This window comes from Balaenoptera physalus, assembly GCF_965194825.1.
Source record: "Balaenoptera physalus genome assembly, chromosome: 3".
Classification (NCBI taxonomy): domain Eukaryota; kingdom Metazoa; phylum Chordata; class Mammalia; order Artiodactyla; family Balaenopteridae; genus Balaenoptera; species Balaenoptera physalus.
Genome location: NC_138890.1, coordinates 147,223,795 through 147,243,729, shown reverse-complemented (window position 1 = coordinate 147,243,729; position 19,935 = coordinate 147,223,795). Strand labels below are relative to the sequence as shown.

Below are 19,935 nucleotides of genomic sequence, written 5' to 3'. Positions count from 1 at the left end.
ATTTTGAAGATGTCCTAAAAATGAGGGAAAGAATGTTTCACATGAGATAAGATACTCCAGGCCTATGGGACAAGGTGGAGGAAGGCAGAGTGCAAAAATGAGAAGAACCCCACCAAAATTATTCTTTTTAAAAAATTGTGATGAGATGAGATAAAATGAAACAACAGAGAAGCTATTCGAGAACTTTGGCCTACTTTAAATGTAAATTGAAGATAAATCAGTAGGTGATTAGAATAATAGCTGAAATTTTACGTAAAAATATCCAAAAAAAGGACTCCCAAGTACATACATAAAATAATAATTCTTATAAAAGAACTTAATGGCAGTTAATCTGTGTGAGTCTGCACAGTGCTCAAAACCTGAGATATGCTTAGATTATTCTGCCAGAAATCTTTTAAGGTATCTCTTCACACACACACACACACACACACACACACACACACACACACACACACACCTCACTAACTAACACTCATAACTTCCCCAACTAGTAGCAACCTAGGAAAGAATTCGATTGTCCCTTCAAACCATCAGAGAGCCACATGATATCAATTCTTGGGGCAGAAAATAGGTGATCACGAGTTTGCTGACACAGCTGATGCCTAGACGTTCCATGGCTTTTTCCCTTCACCTTTTGTTGATGGCCTGATTAAATTTGGTGCCAAGTTCTCATAACATGTATAAAATCCCATTGCTGGGTGGGAGAGGGTAGGGGAGTGGTGAAGGAAATGCTCTTCCCGTGACCTTCCACTGGAGAATTCCCTGAACTGATTTGCTGAAAATCTCCTTCTGTTTGCCTTCCCCAGGAATGGCGGCCCTAGATAGTAAGGCGTCAGGGAAGATGGGGATGCGAGCTGTGGTCTATTACATGACGACGACCATCATTGCCGTGGTGATTGGCATAATCGTTGTCATCATAATTCATCCTGGGAAGGGCACAAAGGAAAACATGCACAGAGAAGGCAAAATTGTACAAGTGACAGCTGCAGACGCCTTCCTGGACTTGATCAGGTACGTCCTTGCAAGCCCATCCTTTTGGGTATATTTTGACCACCCAACCCCTCTTCTTGGGGGAGCTGATCAAACCCTAGAAGAGGTATCTGACTGAACCAGTCCCGCTGGGCTTGAAATGAAGGTCACATCTTTACCTCTTTCTAACAGAAATGGAAGTAAGGGTCCGTTTTCTGATCTCATGTGAAAGAGGTGAGAAGAGCAAGGAGAAGATAAGGATTTAAGAGCCCTGCTTTTAGGATTCAGAATCTGAGCAGTCAGTCATCCTCTCAGCTGTGCAGCTCACCTTGCAATATTAATAGTTCTTTTGTGTGTGTGATTTTTTTACTGAAGTATATTGCTGTACAATTACATATGTTACAGGTGTACAATATAGTGATTCACAACTTTTACAGGTTATCCTCCATTTATAGTTATTATAAAATATTGGCTTTATTCCCTGTGCTGTACAATATATCCTTGTGGCTTATTTTATACCTAATAGTTTGTACCTCTTACTCCCCTACCCCTATATTGCCCCCTCCTTCCCTCTCCCCACTGGTAACCACTAGTTTGCTCTCTATATCTGTTCTCTATATCTATATACATCTGCTTCTTTTTTTGTTATAATCACTAATTAGTTGTATTTTTTAGATTCCACATATAAGTGATAATCATATAGTACTTGTCTCTGTCTGATTTATCTCACTTAGCATAATGCCTTTCAATAATTCTTGACCTACTTTTCTCAAGTCTTGCTCTTTAAGGCTACTTTTTGTTTTTCTTTCAAGTATAGCCTGTTCATTGGACTCTTTTAATTTGGAACTTGTGATCTGTATCATCATCCATTGTACACGACAATTTATTTCCAAAAGGGACTTTAGAGATCATCTGATCATACCTGTCCCAAGGTTTTCCTTTTGTACTATTTATGAAGAAAGGATTTGGCAGATCAATAATAAAAGACTAAAGGATGGCTTCTTTAGCATTGTTTTATACACAGACCGTACACTGATTACAAATTAGCTTATCTAATACTTGAAACAGACTTGAGGATAGAATATGTTGGACACAGAACTGAGAAGTAAGCCCAAGTTTGAGCCTGGCACGTCCCTGCCTGCTCTCTCTCCACACTTGCCTTTGCATCAGTCAGTTGCTGGCAGGAAGCGTATTGCAAGCCCAAAAGGATCACTGAACGGGGTTTGCAAAGGTGTGGGCAGGGTAAAGGGAACCTACAAGTGATGGTGAGACACTAGAGGACTAACAGCAATAGGAAGCTGTTTTGTTACCACCTGTGGCTCTGAGGACAGAAGGGAGCCGATACTGGAAGTCTGGACAGGCTGTGTCCTGAGGGAAAGGGCCCTCAGGATAGGGACTACAGCTCTAATTTGGAGGGAGGGAGCTGTTGCCCAACCTGCCAGAGGGAGAGCCGGAAGAATATATACATCCACTTCTCTCCTCCCACTGCCCTGTGATCTGTCAGCGCCTCCCACTGGACAAACCCAACAGGAAGCCAGAAGGTGAGGGGTCAGCCTCCCAGGCACAGAGCAGGTTGGAGAGTGGATGGAGAAAGGCAAATGGAAGATATCCCAGCACGGACCTCTCAATGCCCCACCTGCTTAGCATTCCTCCAGCAAGTAGCCCACCCAGGCTGTGCTCCCCAAACCTAGCCCTTTCCTCCCTTCTCTACAACGTACTTGCAGAGTGACTGGCTTACCAATCCTAGATGCTTACTCTAAAGGATTCCCCACCGACCATCTGAGAGAAACTCCTCCTAGGGACTTGAGTTCACGTGCCATCTCAAGGAATGGGTCTGTGGCCGGTAGATTCAAGAGTGATTTGGACAACAAAGGGTCTCTTCAGCAGCACCTCTCAATTCCGACCATGAGTGACTTTGTGTCATCTGTATGTAAGCACAAGGCAGCCCCATGGTGCCTCCCTGAAAGCCCTTTTCAGGGAGTTAATCGCAATTATCCGAAGGTAACAAGCCACTCTGTATTATTTCATACCAAGTTGGCACCCAATGATAATGATTTTATTTAGTTCGTACAATTAATTAAGGCTTTTCACCATTTTCTTTTCAGGAACTTTACCCTGAGGGAGTTTGGATTAGGGGTATTTTATTATACTTTCTTTCTGTATAATTTCTACTCCTTGTTTAAAGAATTGGGATCTTGTCATTCTCTATCTGGTGTGTTTCTGCCCCTCCTTGCCCCAGTGACAAGTGTAAGACTAACCTGTCCCCACCCAGACACCTGGTTCGAGCGTTTATCTTGGAATCTCCTAAACTCACTTTTCTCTCAGGGTTTGTAGAAACAGACCCATAGAGCATAGATGGGAAGGACAAAGAAACTGGATGGTCTAGGCCAGCGATCCCCAACTTTTTGGCACCAGGGACCAGTTTCGTGGAAGACAGTTTTTCCACGAACGGGGGCTGGGGAGTGGGGATAGTTCAGGCAGTAATGCGAGCGATGGGGAGCGGCAGGTGAAGCTTTGCTGGCTAGCCTGCCGCTCACCTCCTGCCCCACAGCCCGGTGGCTGGGGACCCCTGGTCTAGGCAGTAGGAAGAGACAAGAGTTTATAACCTTAAAATCTGATTGATGACATACACCTGCTGGAATCTCACACTCTCCAGCTGCCTGGGTCATGTCTCCTTCTCCTGCAGTCTTTAGTCTTGGAGCCCTAGTGATAGTTTAATCCAATCTCCTCTTTAACAGATGAGTCAACTGAGACCTACATGGGTGCCATGAATTAGCCAAGGTCATACAGCTGGCTAGAGATTCCCCAGCGAGAGTGTTGCCTCTTACTTCTTCCCCACCATGAACACAAACGCTGCACTGAGGCAGTAACAAACCCTGCCACATGGGCCTCAAGTTCAAGTTTTGTGGGCCATCTCCCTGTTGGTCACCAAAGAGCCTTAGAAGCTCTAGCAATTCAGAGTCAATATCTCATCCCCCAGAGGGCCTTTGGGAGGACTCTGTGGAGAACAGTCTGACCATGACATTTGATTCCGAACACTTGGTCCTTAAACACATGGCATGATACCAAAATGGCCATTATTGAATAATACCTCAGTTAACCAGAATGCTTATGATAAAAGGCATTTCCATTCTCGCTTGGGTTTTTCCTAGGAGCAGGGTTTGATGTTGGAATAAAAAAATCCCATTGTCTGACAAAAGGACAGATGAGTTGAATTTGGGACTTCCTTGAAAAATATGAACTACATGGGCCACGCTGAGGGATGACCTATGTCCCATTTCATAAGATCCACCAAAATCTTTCTCTTTTTCCATTTGCTGCTTATTTCAGTGCAATCTTTACCTTAGACACAATGAAAAAGTATTTAAGGAACTAATTTATTATTTGGGAATTTTTCAAGTGACCATTATTTTCTTTACAGGAATATGTTCCCTCCAAATCTGGTGGAAGCTTGCTTTAAACAGGTAAACACAGCCACTAATTCACCTTTAAAATTCCTCTTTGGTGTACCAAACAGAGTAGGGTTCTCTTTGTAATTTAATTTAATTTTTTCCCATTTCTTTGTAGTAAGAAACACTACTCTTGCCAAGCAGATGGAAAGCACTAGAGTTTTCTGGGGAATTGGGAGGGGGGGGGGTGGTCTTCCCTGTACTGAAGGCTTTATTAGTTGCCAGACACTATATGTCTTGCATACAAATGACTCATTAAGTCTCTGTTAATTATTAAGAAGGCTAATCAGGAGACTCTCTCTCCTCTCCTCCATAGCCCATACACAAAAGCTCACCAAGCAAGCAAACTCCAGTATAAGATATATTTACAACTTGCTTTAAAGATTAGGGAGATTATTCAAGTTTCTGGGTTTGATTTTAAAAATCAATGGGTTGTTTTTTTCAAAGTCTACTAAGGGCCTTGTAGATTCTAAAGGAGGAACCACATCAGAAAGCACTGCCACCATCATGTACTGAATGTCCGCTCTGTACCAAGCACTAATGTTATATTTACTCTTCACATAGATATGATGGGTATCATTGTCTTCATTTCATTGATGAGACAACTTATCTATGATAATTCAGAGAGGTTATGTAGTAGGTGTAAGATTTCACAAGTAGTAAATGGCAGACCCGAATTCAAATCCATTGTGTTGATTTCAAATTCCATCCTCTTTCTGCTTCTACATTCTGTTCTGCTTCCTGGGAAGGGGTATCCAGGCTGATGAGACACCTAGCAGGAGGCCATAGTGAAATCCAGTTCCCTTCAGCCCCAAATCCAAGCAACTCTTAGCTCTCTGTGTTGAAGACACAAATACATTTTACTATTAGGGGATAAAATTAGTAAAGTTCATTCTAACCTCACCTGAACAAAAAAGCTTTGTTGCCCAAGATACTAAAAGGGAAACAATTAGACATTCTAGTTGTTAAATTATAGCTCCCAAACATTTCTCCAGATGGTGTCACTTCACCCTTGTTGTAATTCCCTAACCCTTGTGCTTGGGATCTGTAAAACAAACAAAATCAAACCCCAAACTCATGGAGGACCAAGTTTTACACTCTTTGCTTTTTTCCCTTTTTAAAATTTGTATTGACCATTTTTAATAGGTAATGCATGTGCACACTGCAAAATTCAAACAGAATTCCTTCTTTATTTAAAAAAAAAAAAAGCCTGCGAGGGCAAAATCTAACTCTCTTTATTCAAAACAACTGTAATCATAAATAATAAACCCCTTTCAACCCAACCAGCCAACCCCAGCACCATGGAGCTGACTATTCCAGTTAGTCAGCTGGCACTAGGTGACATCAAAAATGCTGATTTCTAGCAACCCTGGGAAAAGTGCTGACTCATGAAGATTTATTGTATTTGGTTTTGGATTGCATTTACAGGATTTTGAAAGGGAAGCAAATGTATCATCCCAGATCTATTTGTCTTAGATCAGAATGCAAATGAGGTTGCAATTTCTGTGTAGGCTGCAAACTGTGTCTAAGGGGAAAGAGTTGGAGGCGTAGGAAAGGCTAATTGGGATTGAAAATTCACCCTAGACCATCCATAAAATGCATAAGCACCCCAGTAGAATAGAGATTTGAGAGCTGACTGACAAAAAGGTGTCACTTTCTTTGTTAAATACGAGCAGTGCCACTGATTGTTTAGGGAATATGTCTACAGTATTGACAGCTGGCCATGTCCTTGTTTGGGAATAGTGCTTTCCCACTGGACAAGAAAGTCTCCCATTTACTCTTGGTAGAGAAATGGCCCAACACTTCATGTACACCTGTGCTTTCTTCACCTAGACTCTAGATCCAGTCAACAGACTCTAGATCCAGTCAACATCCATAGATTATTACTCTCTCTGGTGCTATACTCCCGTCAATGTGAAGGCCAGAAATTCTGCTCTTGTTAAAATCATAGAGAGATGGGCTTAATTGTTTCAAATGGCCACAGTAATCCACTCAGCATCTTCTGTCTGGGGCATCTATGCAGAAGCTATGGGGAAAGAGGAGACTCTTCTATAGACTTGAGAACTGGGTTGTCGTCCTCAACTATTATTCACGCAACTATTCTTAAGAACTAATACTCTCAGGAATACTTTGAAGAATGTTGTTTTGGGGATTTTAAATTGTTTAATATTCACTGAAGTCTCCAACTAAGTCTAGTCCCTGAAGGGCTTTGTTATTGAGCACCACCAGCCAACATTAGTATAGTGCTTTAAAATTTACCAGATGTTCTCATATATTCTGTTCAATTTGATCATTACCACAACACTGTGAGGTAGAACCAGCACAGTTATCCCTGTTTCACAGCTGTGGAATATGAGCCAGGGGATGTTAGGTGATTTGTCCATGATCCCCTAACATGAACCCATAGAAGGTAAAGGGATTATTGTGAATATTTGAATTTATAGTCATTCTATTAGGGTTTCAGAAAAAAGCAGAAGCACATGTATCTGTTTACTCCATCTTCAACCTCTTTCCTATTATGGTTTGTTGTGTATTTCAGTGTGTGTGTGTGTTTGTCTGTGCTGAGGAAGTAGTAGAGGTTTGTCACAGATCAGATAGATGATAAGTAAATAGATAGAAGATAAACAGATAGATAGATAGATAGACAGACAGACAGGGTAGATAGATACTTTGTATAACGCTTTTCTCTGAATTTGGGGTAATGTATATCATTATAGAAAATCCAAGCAAAAAGTACAAAAGAAGAAAACAAAAGTTACCTTTAATCCCTGTTGTGCCTTTTCTTTTTAAGTTTAAAACCAACTATGAGAAGAGAAGCTTTAAAGTGCCCATCCAGTCCAATGAAACACTTGTGGGTGCCGTGATAAATAATGTGTCAGAGGCCATGGAGACTCTGACGAGGATCACAGAGGAGTTAGTCCCAGTGCCAGGGTCTGTGAATGGGGTCAATGCCCTGGGACTAGTTGTCTTCTCCATGTGCTTCGGATTTGTGATTGGAAACATGAAGGAGCAGGGCCAGGCCCTGAGAGAGTTCTTTGATTCTCTTAACGAAGCCATCATGAGATTGGTAGCGGTGATAATGTGGTATGTATTTCCATTTGCTATGTATGCTATCTAGAAGATGCTTATTGCCATCAACTTGTGTTCTGTACTGAGGAAGATGCCACCAGGCAGGATGGCCAATTGCAATGATCTCATTCGGGTAAGCACAAGAAAATCAGTAACTTTCTGGGCTGGTAGTGGCCTTGAACATACCTGCAAGGCTGTCTGCATAAGTTTGCTTCCTTGTTTTTGAAAGGTGTCAACTCCCTTACTCCAGCACTGATGGGATCCCACTCCTCATTCCTCCTTTTGATAACTAATTAGTTATTCATTCAATACTATTTATTGATTGTCTCCTATATACCAAGCATTTAATGCCAGGTACTATGGGTATAGCAATGAAGAAAACAGACAAGGATGTCCTGGATCTTACATTCTCTTTTTTTTTTTTTAATCTTTTCCATTACAGTTTATGACAAGATATTGAATATAGTTCCCTGTGCTATACAGTAAGACATTGTGTGGATCTTACATTCTTAAACAAACAAACAAATCATCCATGTGCTTTAGTCACAAGTGCTATGGAAAAAAATAATAATAAAATAAAACATGAGGTTTTCTTTCACGTAATATGATGTGATGTGATAAAAAGTGAATGGGGCAGAGGCTTAAAATTTGCCTTGGATGGGACGGAAAGGCCTCTGAGGAGGTGGGTGATGAGCAGAAGCTAACCATGCAAAGTACTGAGAGAAGAGCATTCCCAGGAGAGGGAAAAGCCCCTAGACCATCAGAAAAACCGAGCTCTCCTCTCCTCCATTTCAGTCCTAAGAAAGAAGTGTAAATGGCCATTCTGCATCCAGCCTGAAGGACTCATGGGAAGTATTATAGAAGGCCAAGTCACAATTTATAACACAACTTCCTTCAAAGAAAGTTGAGAGCAGGAGACAAAGGAAAAGATTAAATCCACAGAGGAACACTGGCCTTGGAAAGTAAACTCTCCCCAGCAGGGAGAGAACCCTGTGATTGGTTTAAGCCTCCTGTGAGGGTTGCTTTCCCTTTTTCCTTTGTTTTAAATCCAGACTCCCTCTTGGCACCTGAGGCAGGAAGACATCCATTTCTAAGAAAAGCCCTCACCATCACGAATAAAAATATCCTTTGTCTTTATTGCCCCCAAAGCCCAGAGAAATCCATTTTTCAGGAGTTTGTTCAAGATGGATATGAACTTGGGGGCACAAAGATGATCAGAATGTCATCTCCCCAGGAGTCCCCATTGAAATGCTGGGGGCCCTCCTTGGAAATCTTGGCAGAGCTGAAAGTGGACATTTATCTTCATATTATTAAAATGCCTCCACCTTTCACCTCTTTTATGAAAGAAGCCTATTCAAGGCTGCTGAATGAACCTCACATGTAGCTTTTCTAGCTGTACGTTTGCCTGCACATTCAACATTGAGTTATTACATTTCTGAAAACAGGTACTCTTATAATTTCCTGGCCTGTGTTTTTAAAGGAGTTTTAAAAGAACCATTGTATTTTTCAATATGAAATAAGTCCTCCATAGTTCCCAGCAGACCCTTCTCCTGAAGGATGATCAGCTTCTCTGTTTTGGGTAATGTGAGTTGGGTTGTAGTTTACAGCACACATCGGACAAAGAGAGTGGGGCCTTGATTCAATGTGTACAAGACATTTCATGTCTCCGTTGTTCATTCTTTCGAGTCTACAGGCGAAAGATCACAAATGGCAGTAGCAGCCTGTGGGTAATAATTGCTTAACTAGAACACCCGTAACCTGATTGTGATAGTACAAACATGCATGTTATTAACTTTGATAGCTCTAAATTTATTTTATGATTGCCTTCTACTTATGGCAAATGGTGCTAGTTTTTCATTTGCATTGTAACATACAATTTCCTCTTAGAGTACATTTATTTAAATTAAAAAAGATTAATACTAAGTAATATTGTAAGTAGTGTGTAATATGGGAAAAACTAATAAAAGTTGTCCTTGATTAAGAGAGCTGTCTGCAAATCTAAAACACTGAAATGCCATCGTGTGCATCTTGCTTTAGCTTGGGAGTCAGGCTCTGACGTGGGAAATGCTCCCAGAAGTCTGGATATTGGTTCAGTGGATTCTGACTGTTCAGAGTACTTAGCAGGGGAGCAGGAGACAGCAGGATGGGATGTGGGGTGGGGGGGGGGGTGGATGGCATCTGAGGACCCCCAAAGTGACCCAGGTGTGGTGAAATGACAGTTATTTAGGAAAAAAAGAGGTGAGTAACAAAACCTCTGAACCTGCCTTTTTTTCCTGGTTTAGGAGAAAAAAAGAATTGTGACCTAGAGAAATTCTGAGTGAGAGGAAAGCCTAATTATGCACTAGTTATATTTAAATAAAAAAAGAAAGACGTTCACAGTTTCTGCAAGTCCTCATAGTATTCTGCGCAGAAAAGTTTGGAAGTCAACTCTCTGACTTTTTCTTATCACTTGGTAATTTCTGTGGAATAGCTTGTTGGAAATCAGACTTCCAACTGTGCGTGTGTTGCTTCTACATAGGTACGCCCCTCTGGGCATCCTCTTCCTGATTGCAGGGAAAATTGTTGAGATGGAAGACATGGGAGTCATTGGCGGGCAGCTTGCCATGTACACAGTGACAGTCATCGTGGGCTTACTCATCCATGCCGTCATTGTCCTGCCCCTCCTCTACTTCTTGGTAACGCGGAAAAACCCCTGGGTTTTCATCGGCGGGTTGCTGCAAGCGCTCATCACGGCTCTGGGAACCTCCTCTAGGTACGCATATACCCGTGGCTTATTTCTATCAGAAAATGTATCTCAAACTTTACTTTGAACCAGAACCTTCAGATTGAGGGGCGGGGGGGTGTTTTTCCAGGTTTTAAATGTCCAGACGTAGGAATTGGCTTTTTGACTCCAATGCTAGTCAGACCTAGTTGGGATTCAAAGACTAGCTGGCTATATACCCTTTCAGGGGACAAAATGGAAATCAGCTATCCTTTCCTGCCCGTTCTCATCTTCCTCGTCCAGTTGCCATTTGCCTAAGGGAGAGATGGCCGAGCCTTGGCACAGGCTCTTGTTGAGGGGTGGGGAGTAATCACAAGTGATGCCTCACAGTGGAACCCAGAAGCAGGGGAGCTGCCAAATGACCCAGTGAGGGGACCCACTGTCCCTAGCCCTGCTCCCCTATTTATACTAGTGCTGACTTAGTTCCCTTTCACTTAGGATGTGGGGAAGGAAGGAACTCTCTGTCCAAAATACCAAAACGGACAGGCACGGTCTGAGCTGTGAGGATGGTCAGCTGACATGTCCTGTTTTACTGTGCTCAGCTCTGCCACCCTACCCATCACCTTCAAGTGCCTGGAAGAGAACAATGGCGTGGACAAACGTGTCACCAGATTCGTGCTCCCAGTAGGGGCCACCATTAACATGGATGGGACTGCCCTCTATGAGGCTTTGGCTGCCATTTTCATTGCTCAAGTTAACAACTTCGACCTGAACTTTGGACAGATTATTACAATCAGGTACAAGGGACATTCTATACGACCTTTTCTTAAGAACGACCTTAAATGATGAGCAGTGATCAGGGCTTGAGTGAAGAAACTGGGAGAGGGGACTCTTCATAGGAATAGTGTTATTTTTGATATTGAGAGATTTTTATTTTTTTTAAACTACAGATGTGCATATTTATAAATAATGAATTTCTAATAATACAGAAATGTATAAAGTAAAAATTGAAACTTGTCTGCCACCATCACTCCTCATCTTTCTATAGGTGACCAGGGTTACTGTTTGGTGTACAAAGACCTTTTCCAATGCACAGACATACACACATTTTTTTTTTTTTAATTAATGGAATCATACCATACATACTGCTGGCCACTTGATTGATTTACTCATCCGTATACCATCTATAAACATACCCAGCTCTTTCTTTTTAAAATCTGTAGAATACATACTATGGCTATTTCTCTTTTTAAAAAATGTTAAACTTCAATAAAAGGCCTTGAAATTTTAGCTTTTATTATTCATTAGCTTTTATTGAAAAAATTAGAAAATAAAAATACATTTGAAAAACTGGATTAACATTTTCTCTTGGGTTAATTTTTAGACAGTATATATGACAGAGCACACTGACAAACAGGTTGAGAATTTTCCTTTTGTGGACTATTTTTTAACTATTATTTGAGCTGTCTAGTGAAAGGTAATTTTCCCTCTCCTACCTTCCGCTAATCTCTTAGTTTCCTTCTCCAGAGGCAACCACTGTTGCTTGCTAGTTTCTTTTGTATCCTTCTGGAGACAGTTCAGGCATATCCATGTGCACATGTGAATATCGTCCCTTCTTTCTGCTTAATGAAAGTCATCATGCACAACAGACCAATGAGTATAATGGAGACAAAATCTCACAATCCAGATCAGACCCTGCTCTTCAGTGTGTGTGTGTGTGTGTGTGTGTGTGTGTGTGTGTGTGTTTTAATTATTATTAACAATTTAATTTGGAAATCAAAATAAATCAGTTTTTTCACAACATTTTGATTATAAATTGTCTTACATTGTCTTACACATAAGAAAGTTGAAAGAATATTACAACACACATCTACCTAGAACCAACAACTGTTAACATTTTGCCATTTTTGCTTCTTTCCCACCTCTCCCCGCCTTCATGACACTTCATTGTACATAGTTCAGCATGCATCACCTAAGAATAAGGATAGTTTTCTACATAACCACAATAGTAAGATTCTTAAAAAAACTTCTGGAATATCCAGCCTATATTCAAATTTCCCCAGTTGTTTCAAAATATCTTCTATAGCTTTTTCCCCAGACTAGGATCAAATCCAGGTTTATGGCTTGTATTTGGTTTTTATGTCACTTTAGTCTTTTTAAATCTCTATCAGTTCCCTCACATTTGTGTGTGTATGTCTATCTATGTTTATTTAGAAATAATTTATGTCAGACTCTGTATACATATTTTGTACTATTGGGAAATGATAATAGTTGTAGGATGCACTGGGATAAAAAAAGATGGGGCTGATCGTGGCCAGGGGTTCTGGGAGCCCCAGGCCCAGTCTAGCTAAACTGGGGCTGGGAGCTCAATATCTCCGTTCACTATAACCTATTCTTGGGCATACCTTGACATACTGGTTGAAAAACCCTGTGTTATGAAAAGGTTTCAGTTGCGTGTGTCAGAGTTAAAAATAATAATAACAATTACAGTGCCTTCAACAAGATAGAACTGTACTTTTCTCTCATGTGGAGCAGCTCCGCCCCACAAAGCCCTCCAGGCTGGTAGGTGTTCTACAGTGTAAGGGACCAAAACTTGTGGTTCCATCATCCCCAGGGTATCACCCTCATCCAGGTGGTCCAGGATGGCTCAACATCACCTCCAAATTTTAGCCAGTGGGAGGAGGAGGAATGGCACAAACTGCAATTTGCTTGATCACTTTCACCTATGTCTTTTTTTATTATTATTATTATTTTTTTTAATTTTTGGCTGTGTTGGGTCTTCATTACTGTGCGTGGGTTTTCTCTAGTTGCAGTGAGCGGGGTCTACTCTTCGTTGCAGTGCGCAGGCTTCTCATTGTCATGGCTTCTCTTGTTGCAGAGCACAGGCTCTAGGCGTGCAGGCTTCAGTAGTTGTAGCACGTGGGCTCAGTAGTTGTGGCTTGCGGGCTCTAGAGCACAGGCTCAGTAGTAGTGGCGCAGGGGCTTAGTTGCTCCGTGGCATGTGGGATCTTCCCCGGCCAGGGCTCGAACCTGTGTCCCCTGCATTGGCAGGCAGATTCTTAACCAGTGCACCACCGGGGAAGCCCCTCACCTATGTCTTATTGGCCAGAACTTAGTTTAAGCTCCAAGCAGGGCTGGGAAATATAGTTTCATTGTGGGCGGCCATACACCAGCTAAACATTCTAGTACTGTACAAGGGGAACAATGCGGGGGAACCATGAAGAGTCTCTTCCACAGACTTATTACTTTATGAATATCACTTTGTATCTAGGTAATACTTTATTGTTCAGAAAACATTTTCACATTCTCACATAAGCCTATCAAATAGATATTTAACAAACTGAGTCCCAGACAGTTTATGTGCCCTACAAATGAGGTTCACACTGCCTCCATAAAAAATATTGCTAGTGCTACAGAACCTTGTTCATAAATCATTTTGTTTTTGAATTAATAAATTTGATTTTTTTTCTGACCCCAGTAACCATACAAGTTCAGTATCTTTACAATCCTCTGCTTGGATAAGGGAATTATTAGAAACAAATTGTTATTGTAACTGTGCAGTATTTTAGACCTTATAAAATACTTCCAGGTACATGAAAAAGTATATAGGCACAAGTTTCCTCATTTAGAAACAGCTGTAAGAACAGGACCAACTTCCTAAGGGTTGTTGTGAGAAATAAATGAGGTAAGCCATGCTTAACAAATCAGGAGGCACATAATAGGCATTTGATAAATATTAGTTAATATGATTATTAGCTCAATGGGTTTTATACAATCTCATTTACAGTTTTCTAAAGCACATCCTCTTATGTTAACTTGGCAAGTCAGACATCGCCCCTGTGCATGTTTTACAGGGTCTGCTCTCTATCTGGGGAGATTTAAACAAATGTTTTCTGTTTGGGGACTTCCTCTAACAGTATCACAGCCACGGCTGCCAGTATCGGGGCAGCTGGGATTCCTCAGGCGGGCCTGGTCACCATGGTCATCGTGCTGACATCTGTGGGCCTGCCCACCGACGACATCACGCTCATCATCGCAGTGGACTGGTTCCTGTGAGTACGCTGAGACTGCATTCGGCTTGCTGTCGTGGGGCTCTCCTCTGTCATCCTAGGGCACCAGGCAGCCTGGCACCCCTGCCAAAGGGCTCCATGAAGAGGGGAGGCTTGGCCTGTAATTAAATTGTCCTCCCTGCCTGATCCCTGCCGTTATCTGGCCACCGATCCCCAGGCGCCATGCACACTCTCCCTTATCAGCCTGCAGGGCACATCTGGCTGCTACGCTTCTCACTCTATAAAACCATTCGGGGATTGGGAAACCCGTTGTCTACAAAGCCAACATAAATCAGCAAAGCCATTTCTGAATTGCACAACACATCCCCATGGTGGCTGGGACCGAACAGCGGGCCTCCCAGGCTGGCTCAGGCTTTCTTCTTGCGCTTCCCATTCCAATGGCGTAATACGGTGCAGATGTTCCCATCTGACCCCAACAGTGAGTGGGGCAGCTGTGCAGACAGTGGGGAGAGAGCTGGCGTCATTAAGTGGAATTGATTTTTGGCTCTGGGGAAAGTTTCAAGAAAAGCACCCTCAGACACTAACATCTAGGGCCCACCCCTCTGCCCTTTTCCCCTCACCCTTCCAGCTAACATTCTCTGCCTCTTTTCTTTTCCTTGCATTTACAATTGCTCCCCAGGATGCCCAAGGTGACAGCCTAGAAGGACACAGTAGGTGTTGGAGTCTACACAGATTCCATGAGGTAGATCTAATGACCACAAAAAGTTCAGTGTTCTCAAGGCACAATAAGTGGGGGGAAGATAATTAATTGAGAGCGTGAGTTCCACGGTCACTTGGATCTGGGTTTGTGTCCTGCGCCTGTGTGACACTGGCCAGGTTACGCAGCCACCCTAGTTTCCTTCTCTGCAGAATGAAGACAATAATGTCGTCTACCTCCCGGTGGTGCTGTGAGGATTAAATGCATTGACACATGGAAAGCATTCAGCTCACTGTCTGGCCCACAGTCACTACTTGACTCATGTGAAGACTTTTATAGTATAAAGCTGTGGTTCTCAAAGTTTTTAGTGTCACAACCCCTTTACACTTAAAAATTGATGACCCCCAAAGCTTTTATCTGTGTGGGTCATATCTATCAATATTTATCATGTTAGAAAAACTTAGGCATTTTTTAAATGTTAAATTCATTTAAAGGTTACAATAATCCATTCATTACATGTTCACATATATAACATTTTTATGGAAAAATATCATTTTCCAAACCAAAAATTTAGGGAAAAGAATGATACCATTTTACATTTTTGCAAATCTCCTTAGTGTCTAGCTTAATACAAGACTAACTGCTTCTGCATTCAATCTGTTGTGTTATCTTTGGTGTTGTGTTGTTTGTTCGAAAAACTCCACTAGACAGACATTCATGAGAAAATGAGAGGGAAAAGGGCAAATAACATCTTAGCATTATTATGAAAATTGTTTTTGCCTCAGGGACCGCCAGGGGTCTCTAGATCACACTTCTGAGACCTTCTGGTAAAAGGAAAGTGAGTGGTAGGAAAGAGAACCAAAGAAAAATTTATTTAAAGTTTATTTAAAAGGAGAAAGGGGAGGGTCATTCCTACTGTTGGTACTCTAATTAGTAACTGAAAATTAATACTAATATATTTCCTTAGTTCTAAGTTATTAATTAATAATAATATATTAATTAAGTTATTAATTATAATGATAATAATATAATTATTATTAAAAGTTATTAATTTTAAGGATAATAATATAATTATTAATAATAATATAATTATTAATATAAGTTATTAATTATAAGGATATATATTAGTAACTACGATTTTGAATGTTATGTGTCTATTATGGGATGATGCAGTGGGTGGCTATACCAAGCAGAATTTTAAGAGATGCCCCCAGTGACTTAGCCAGCTGGTTCAAAATATGAGCTGAAATCCCGTGATGTTCACAGGAGCCTCGCTTTTCCTTCCACCCCTCCCTTCCCCAGGGACCGTCTCCGTACCACCACCAACGTGCTGGGAGACTCCCTGGGAGCTGGCATTGTAGAACACTTGTCACGACATGAACTGAAGAACCGGGATGTCGAAATGGGTAACTCAGTGATTGAAGAGAATGAAATGAAGAAACCATATCAGCTGATTGCCCAGGAAAGCGAAATTGAGAAATCCATTGATAGTGAGACCAAGATGTAGACTAACACAAAGAAATGCTTCCTTGAGCACCAGGTGTTTGAAAACCATTATACAATGTTTCCATCTCATTTCAACTCATTCTCTCCAGTCAGCCCCTTACCTCCCTTTTCCTCCCTGCCCTGATAGGATTGGGAAATATTCATCCAAAAACAAGGGGGGATTTTGCAGTGGCCAAAATGTATAGTTTTCATCCCATGTTTGAAATTTTTAAGTCATTTCATGTTAGTCTTATCTAATAAGGTACTGAGATCAAAAATAGTCTTGATCAGATCTTACAAGTTTATGTGGCACGCAATCCTATAAATGTGATAGTTCTTACAAATTAAAGAGTCAAAACAAATACTAGGCTAAAAACATAGTTTTAAATCAACTTTCAGAATTTAAAAATCCTTCAGAATACAATTCAGTTTTAGTATCAAAACAAAACGACTTGATCAGCAATGGGTTATCTGTTGGACATTACAAGGGTTTTTTTTCCCCTTTCTCTTATGATTTGTGTCCTTATTTTATTAGTAGCAGGACAATACGAATACACACCCAGCACAGCTGTGAGGAGGCGCAGAAAGTGAAAATTCCATGTGGCCATGGGCAAGTTACGTCTCATCTCTAGGCCTCAGTGTTCCCATCTGTAAAATGAGCGAGTTCCTTAGATGCCTTTATGGTCGATTCTCACCCAAACATCCTGTGGCACCATAAAAGAGCCTGCCCTCCATTTCCCCAAAGAACATCCTGTAGCAAGTATCATTCCATGGAGCATGGGACTTTCAGAATAGACATTGATTGGGAATGAACATTTCTAAGTGGAGGCAGGATGGCTGTGTGGTTTACCAGGTCCTGTGTCCAAAATGTCAGTTACACAAAAGTCACCTGGCCGGAGGCCATTCCAGGAGTGGAATTGTTCACAAAACTCTGCTTAGTTCTTCCCAACAGGGGAAGTATTCCCTTCTTTCCTACTCTTCACAGACTAAAGGGACTACTCTGGGAAGGATATCTCCCACCACTCCTCAACTGACCACAGAATTTTAGAAAATAAAACGTAAGACTAGCAACTAGCCAGGGTGTTCACGGTCTTACTATGGAACACTAAAGATGGCCAGGAAAGAACGGAGCACGGTTGACATTATAAAGAGAGGATTTGAAAACACCAAGGTTATAAGTCATCTTTAAGGAAGGTTTTTTTTAAAAGGAGAGGTTCTTTTTTTTTTTTTTTAACCTGAAACACTTTTTCTTTTCAGTTCAAAAATCATTCCTTAAGGAAGTCTGCAGATCAAAATATAAGGTCACTTCTTATATGTTTTAAAGAAGTCAAATGAATGAGCTCTCTCTCCACTAGAGGTCCATGAACCGGGTGGGTGGTCTCTTATTTGAAAAGGTTTTTGACTATCATCAAAAGTTCTTAGAATGAGAAAAACAAGATATTTCTTTGTGTTGGAACTCCATTCACCAAATCATTTAAAACCTTCAGCTGAAGTGGGGTTTGGTTTGGTTTGGTTTGCGTCCCTGAGAGAAACCGTAGAAGATGAAACAGTATGAAGTCATGTCAGTGTGGTTCCAAGAAAAAACAAAAACAAAAACACTAGGGGTATTAGTTTCAGGCAAGGCAGCTACCAAGTTTAGAGGAGATTAATTTTTTTACCCTCTAAGGAATATCCCGTCAAAGATGTGAAGTGGGAGCTGTCAGACAATACCAGCTGTGTTTGAGTTTCTGACTGAAAATGGTGAGGAATGGACTTAATTATGCTAACAGATTGAAAATCTAGACATACATCCTCTGATATACAATTAGAGATATTTTTATATAGATCGCGAGCATTACGTACATGTGTACAAAAGTTAACATTAGGCTGTGGTGGAGTAACCATTTAATGTCAAGGCTCTATTTGGGAAATACACTACAAAAGTTAATGTACATGGCTGTCATGACACCAGTAGAGTAAAAATTAATCATGTCAAATTAACTCTGTTACACAATGTGATCTTTTTTATACTAACCATCTCTTATGGAAAGCAGGTCCTCTTGCCAGCCCATCACAGGCTCTGCATATTACATGCACCCAGTGTGGACTGAGAAGCATTACCTTGTAGATGTATTTTCAATAAAGAAAAAAATTAGTTTTACATTATACTTTTGCATGTTGTTATTCTTCTCCCTGAAGGAAAATAAAATTTTCATTCATGGAAGTATTGCAATGAGTTCAGGACAATGCTGGGAAGGATGCCACGCAGATTATTTTTTTTTTTTTTAGATTTTACTAGGTACAATTTTGGAAGGCCCAACTGGGGAAGCCAACCACAGGAAAATAAATAAGGACACACTCTCCCCTGCCCAGCTCCTAGAACTGGAAACAGGAGGAGGTGAGGGAAGCACTTTGCTGTAACAGCATGCATTTACTTGTTCACCTCAGATTCAGATTTCTCCAATAAATTGAATCATTTCCATGTTGGGATTAATTAGAAAAGTGTAATGCCACCATTGGTTCTTCCAAAATAAGTAATTTCCTGTCTGACCTTCAAATTAGGTAGGTAGATTTATCTATGTGATTACTGCTGCCATTTGTGAAAAGAGCTGAATAAGGTCTCAAGGGATATTTCAGAAACAGCCAATGTGCTAGTGAACCGTTCTATTCATAAAGCACGAGTTACGACAACTGCTTTATTTTTTTCTGTCATGCTTTTTAACAGAGGACTGGGAGGCAATATCATGGAATGCCCAGACCGAAGTTGTGTCTAGAGACATTTTAATCTGACCCTCTACTAGCAGGTGGCAGCCATCTAGAGGAGGGGCTCTTAAGTATGGTCCACAAACCCCTAGATCATCCATGTGAAGACTTAAGTGAGTTCTAATAGCCCTTGAAAGCGTGGGGAGAGTTTTGTGCATCTGCCTTTTTCTGGGGGAGAAATCCTTAATTTCCATCAATTTCTCTAAAGGATCTTTTGACCAAAACATTTACAAATCACTGTTTGATTAATCTAACTTTTTACAAGGCATCTATGGTATTGGAATGGCTGATTGGGGAAATGCTCACAGCCTGAGGGCATCAAACCAGCTCTCTCGCCACCCTGAGGGAATCCCGATCTATGGGACTTTCTGGATACAGAAGCAATCAGGGAGATGCCACCAAAAAATGAGTCCACCCCTAGGAAGTGCTTCTTCCTGCAATCACCAGTTTCCTTCCAGTCGCAGCCTAAGCTGCATTTTGCCTCCACCCTCCCTCTGCCCACAGTCACGCCTGCGAAGCTGGTCATCAGCCTGTGGAAGAGCTGGAGATGCCATTAGGGCGGAGGGACGTGGCAGCCCTGTCAGGGTGTGACTAAGGTGATGGGGAAGCCAGCAGAGATCCCTCTGTGTGGTAGCTCACAGATCTGTTCACAAATGGAACTTTGGAAAATTTTCAGATTAACGCTTTTTTTTTTTAACGTTTCTGATGAGTAAATAACGCTAACAATTTTTTTAAAATCCTACACTGTGAGAAGTTGGGGGTCTGTGTGCTTCCCATATTTATCCCTTCAGCAGCCCTGTCTCACCCCAAGCA

The 19,935-nt window shown here is 41.3% G+C and overlaps 1 protein-coding gene across 1 annotated transcript in view; it reads left to right on the top strand.

Moving 5' to 3' along the window:
- Window positions 1–18,525, top strand: part of SLC1A3 (solute carrier family 1 member 3) — a 74,740-nt gene extending 56,215 nt beyond the window's left edge. Inside the window, exons 4-10 of the mRNA XM_082453795.1 lie at window positions 807–1,011; window positions 4,391–4,433; window positions 7,210–7,502; window positions 10,006–10,239; window positions 10,791–10,985; window positions 14,106–14,240; window positions 16,198–18,525. Coding sequence (XP_082309921.1) covers window positions 807–1,011; window positions 4,391–4,433; window positions 7,210–7,502; window positions 10,006–10,239; window positions 10,791–10,985; window positions 14,106–14,240; window positions 16,198–16,402 — 1,310 coding nt within the window. The 3' untranslated portion in view covers window positions 16,403–18,525. The remainder of the gene's footprint in view (window positions 1–806; window positions 1,012–4,390; window positions 4,434–7,209; window positions 7,503–10,005; window positions 10,240–10,790; window positions 10,986–14,105; window positions 14,241–16,197) is intronic.
- The last annotated feature ends 1,410 nt before the right edge of the window (window positions 18,526–19,935 follow it).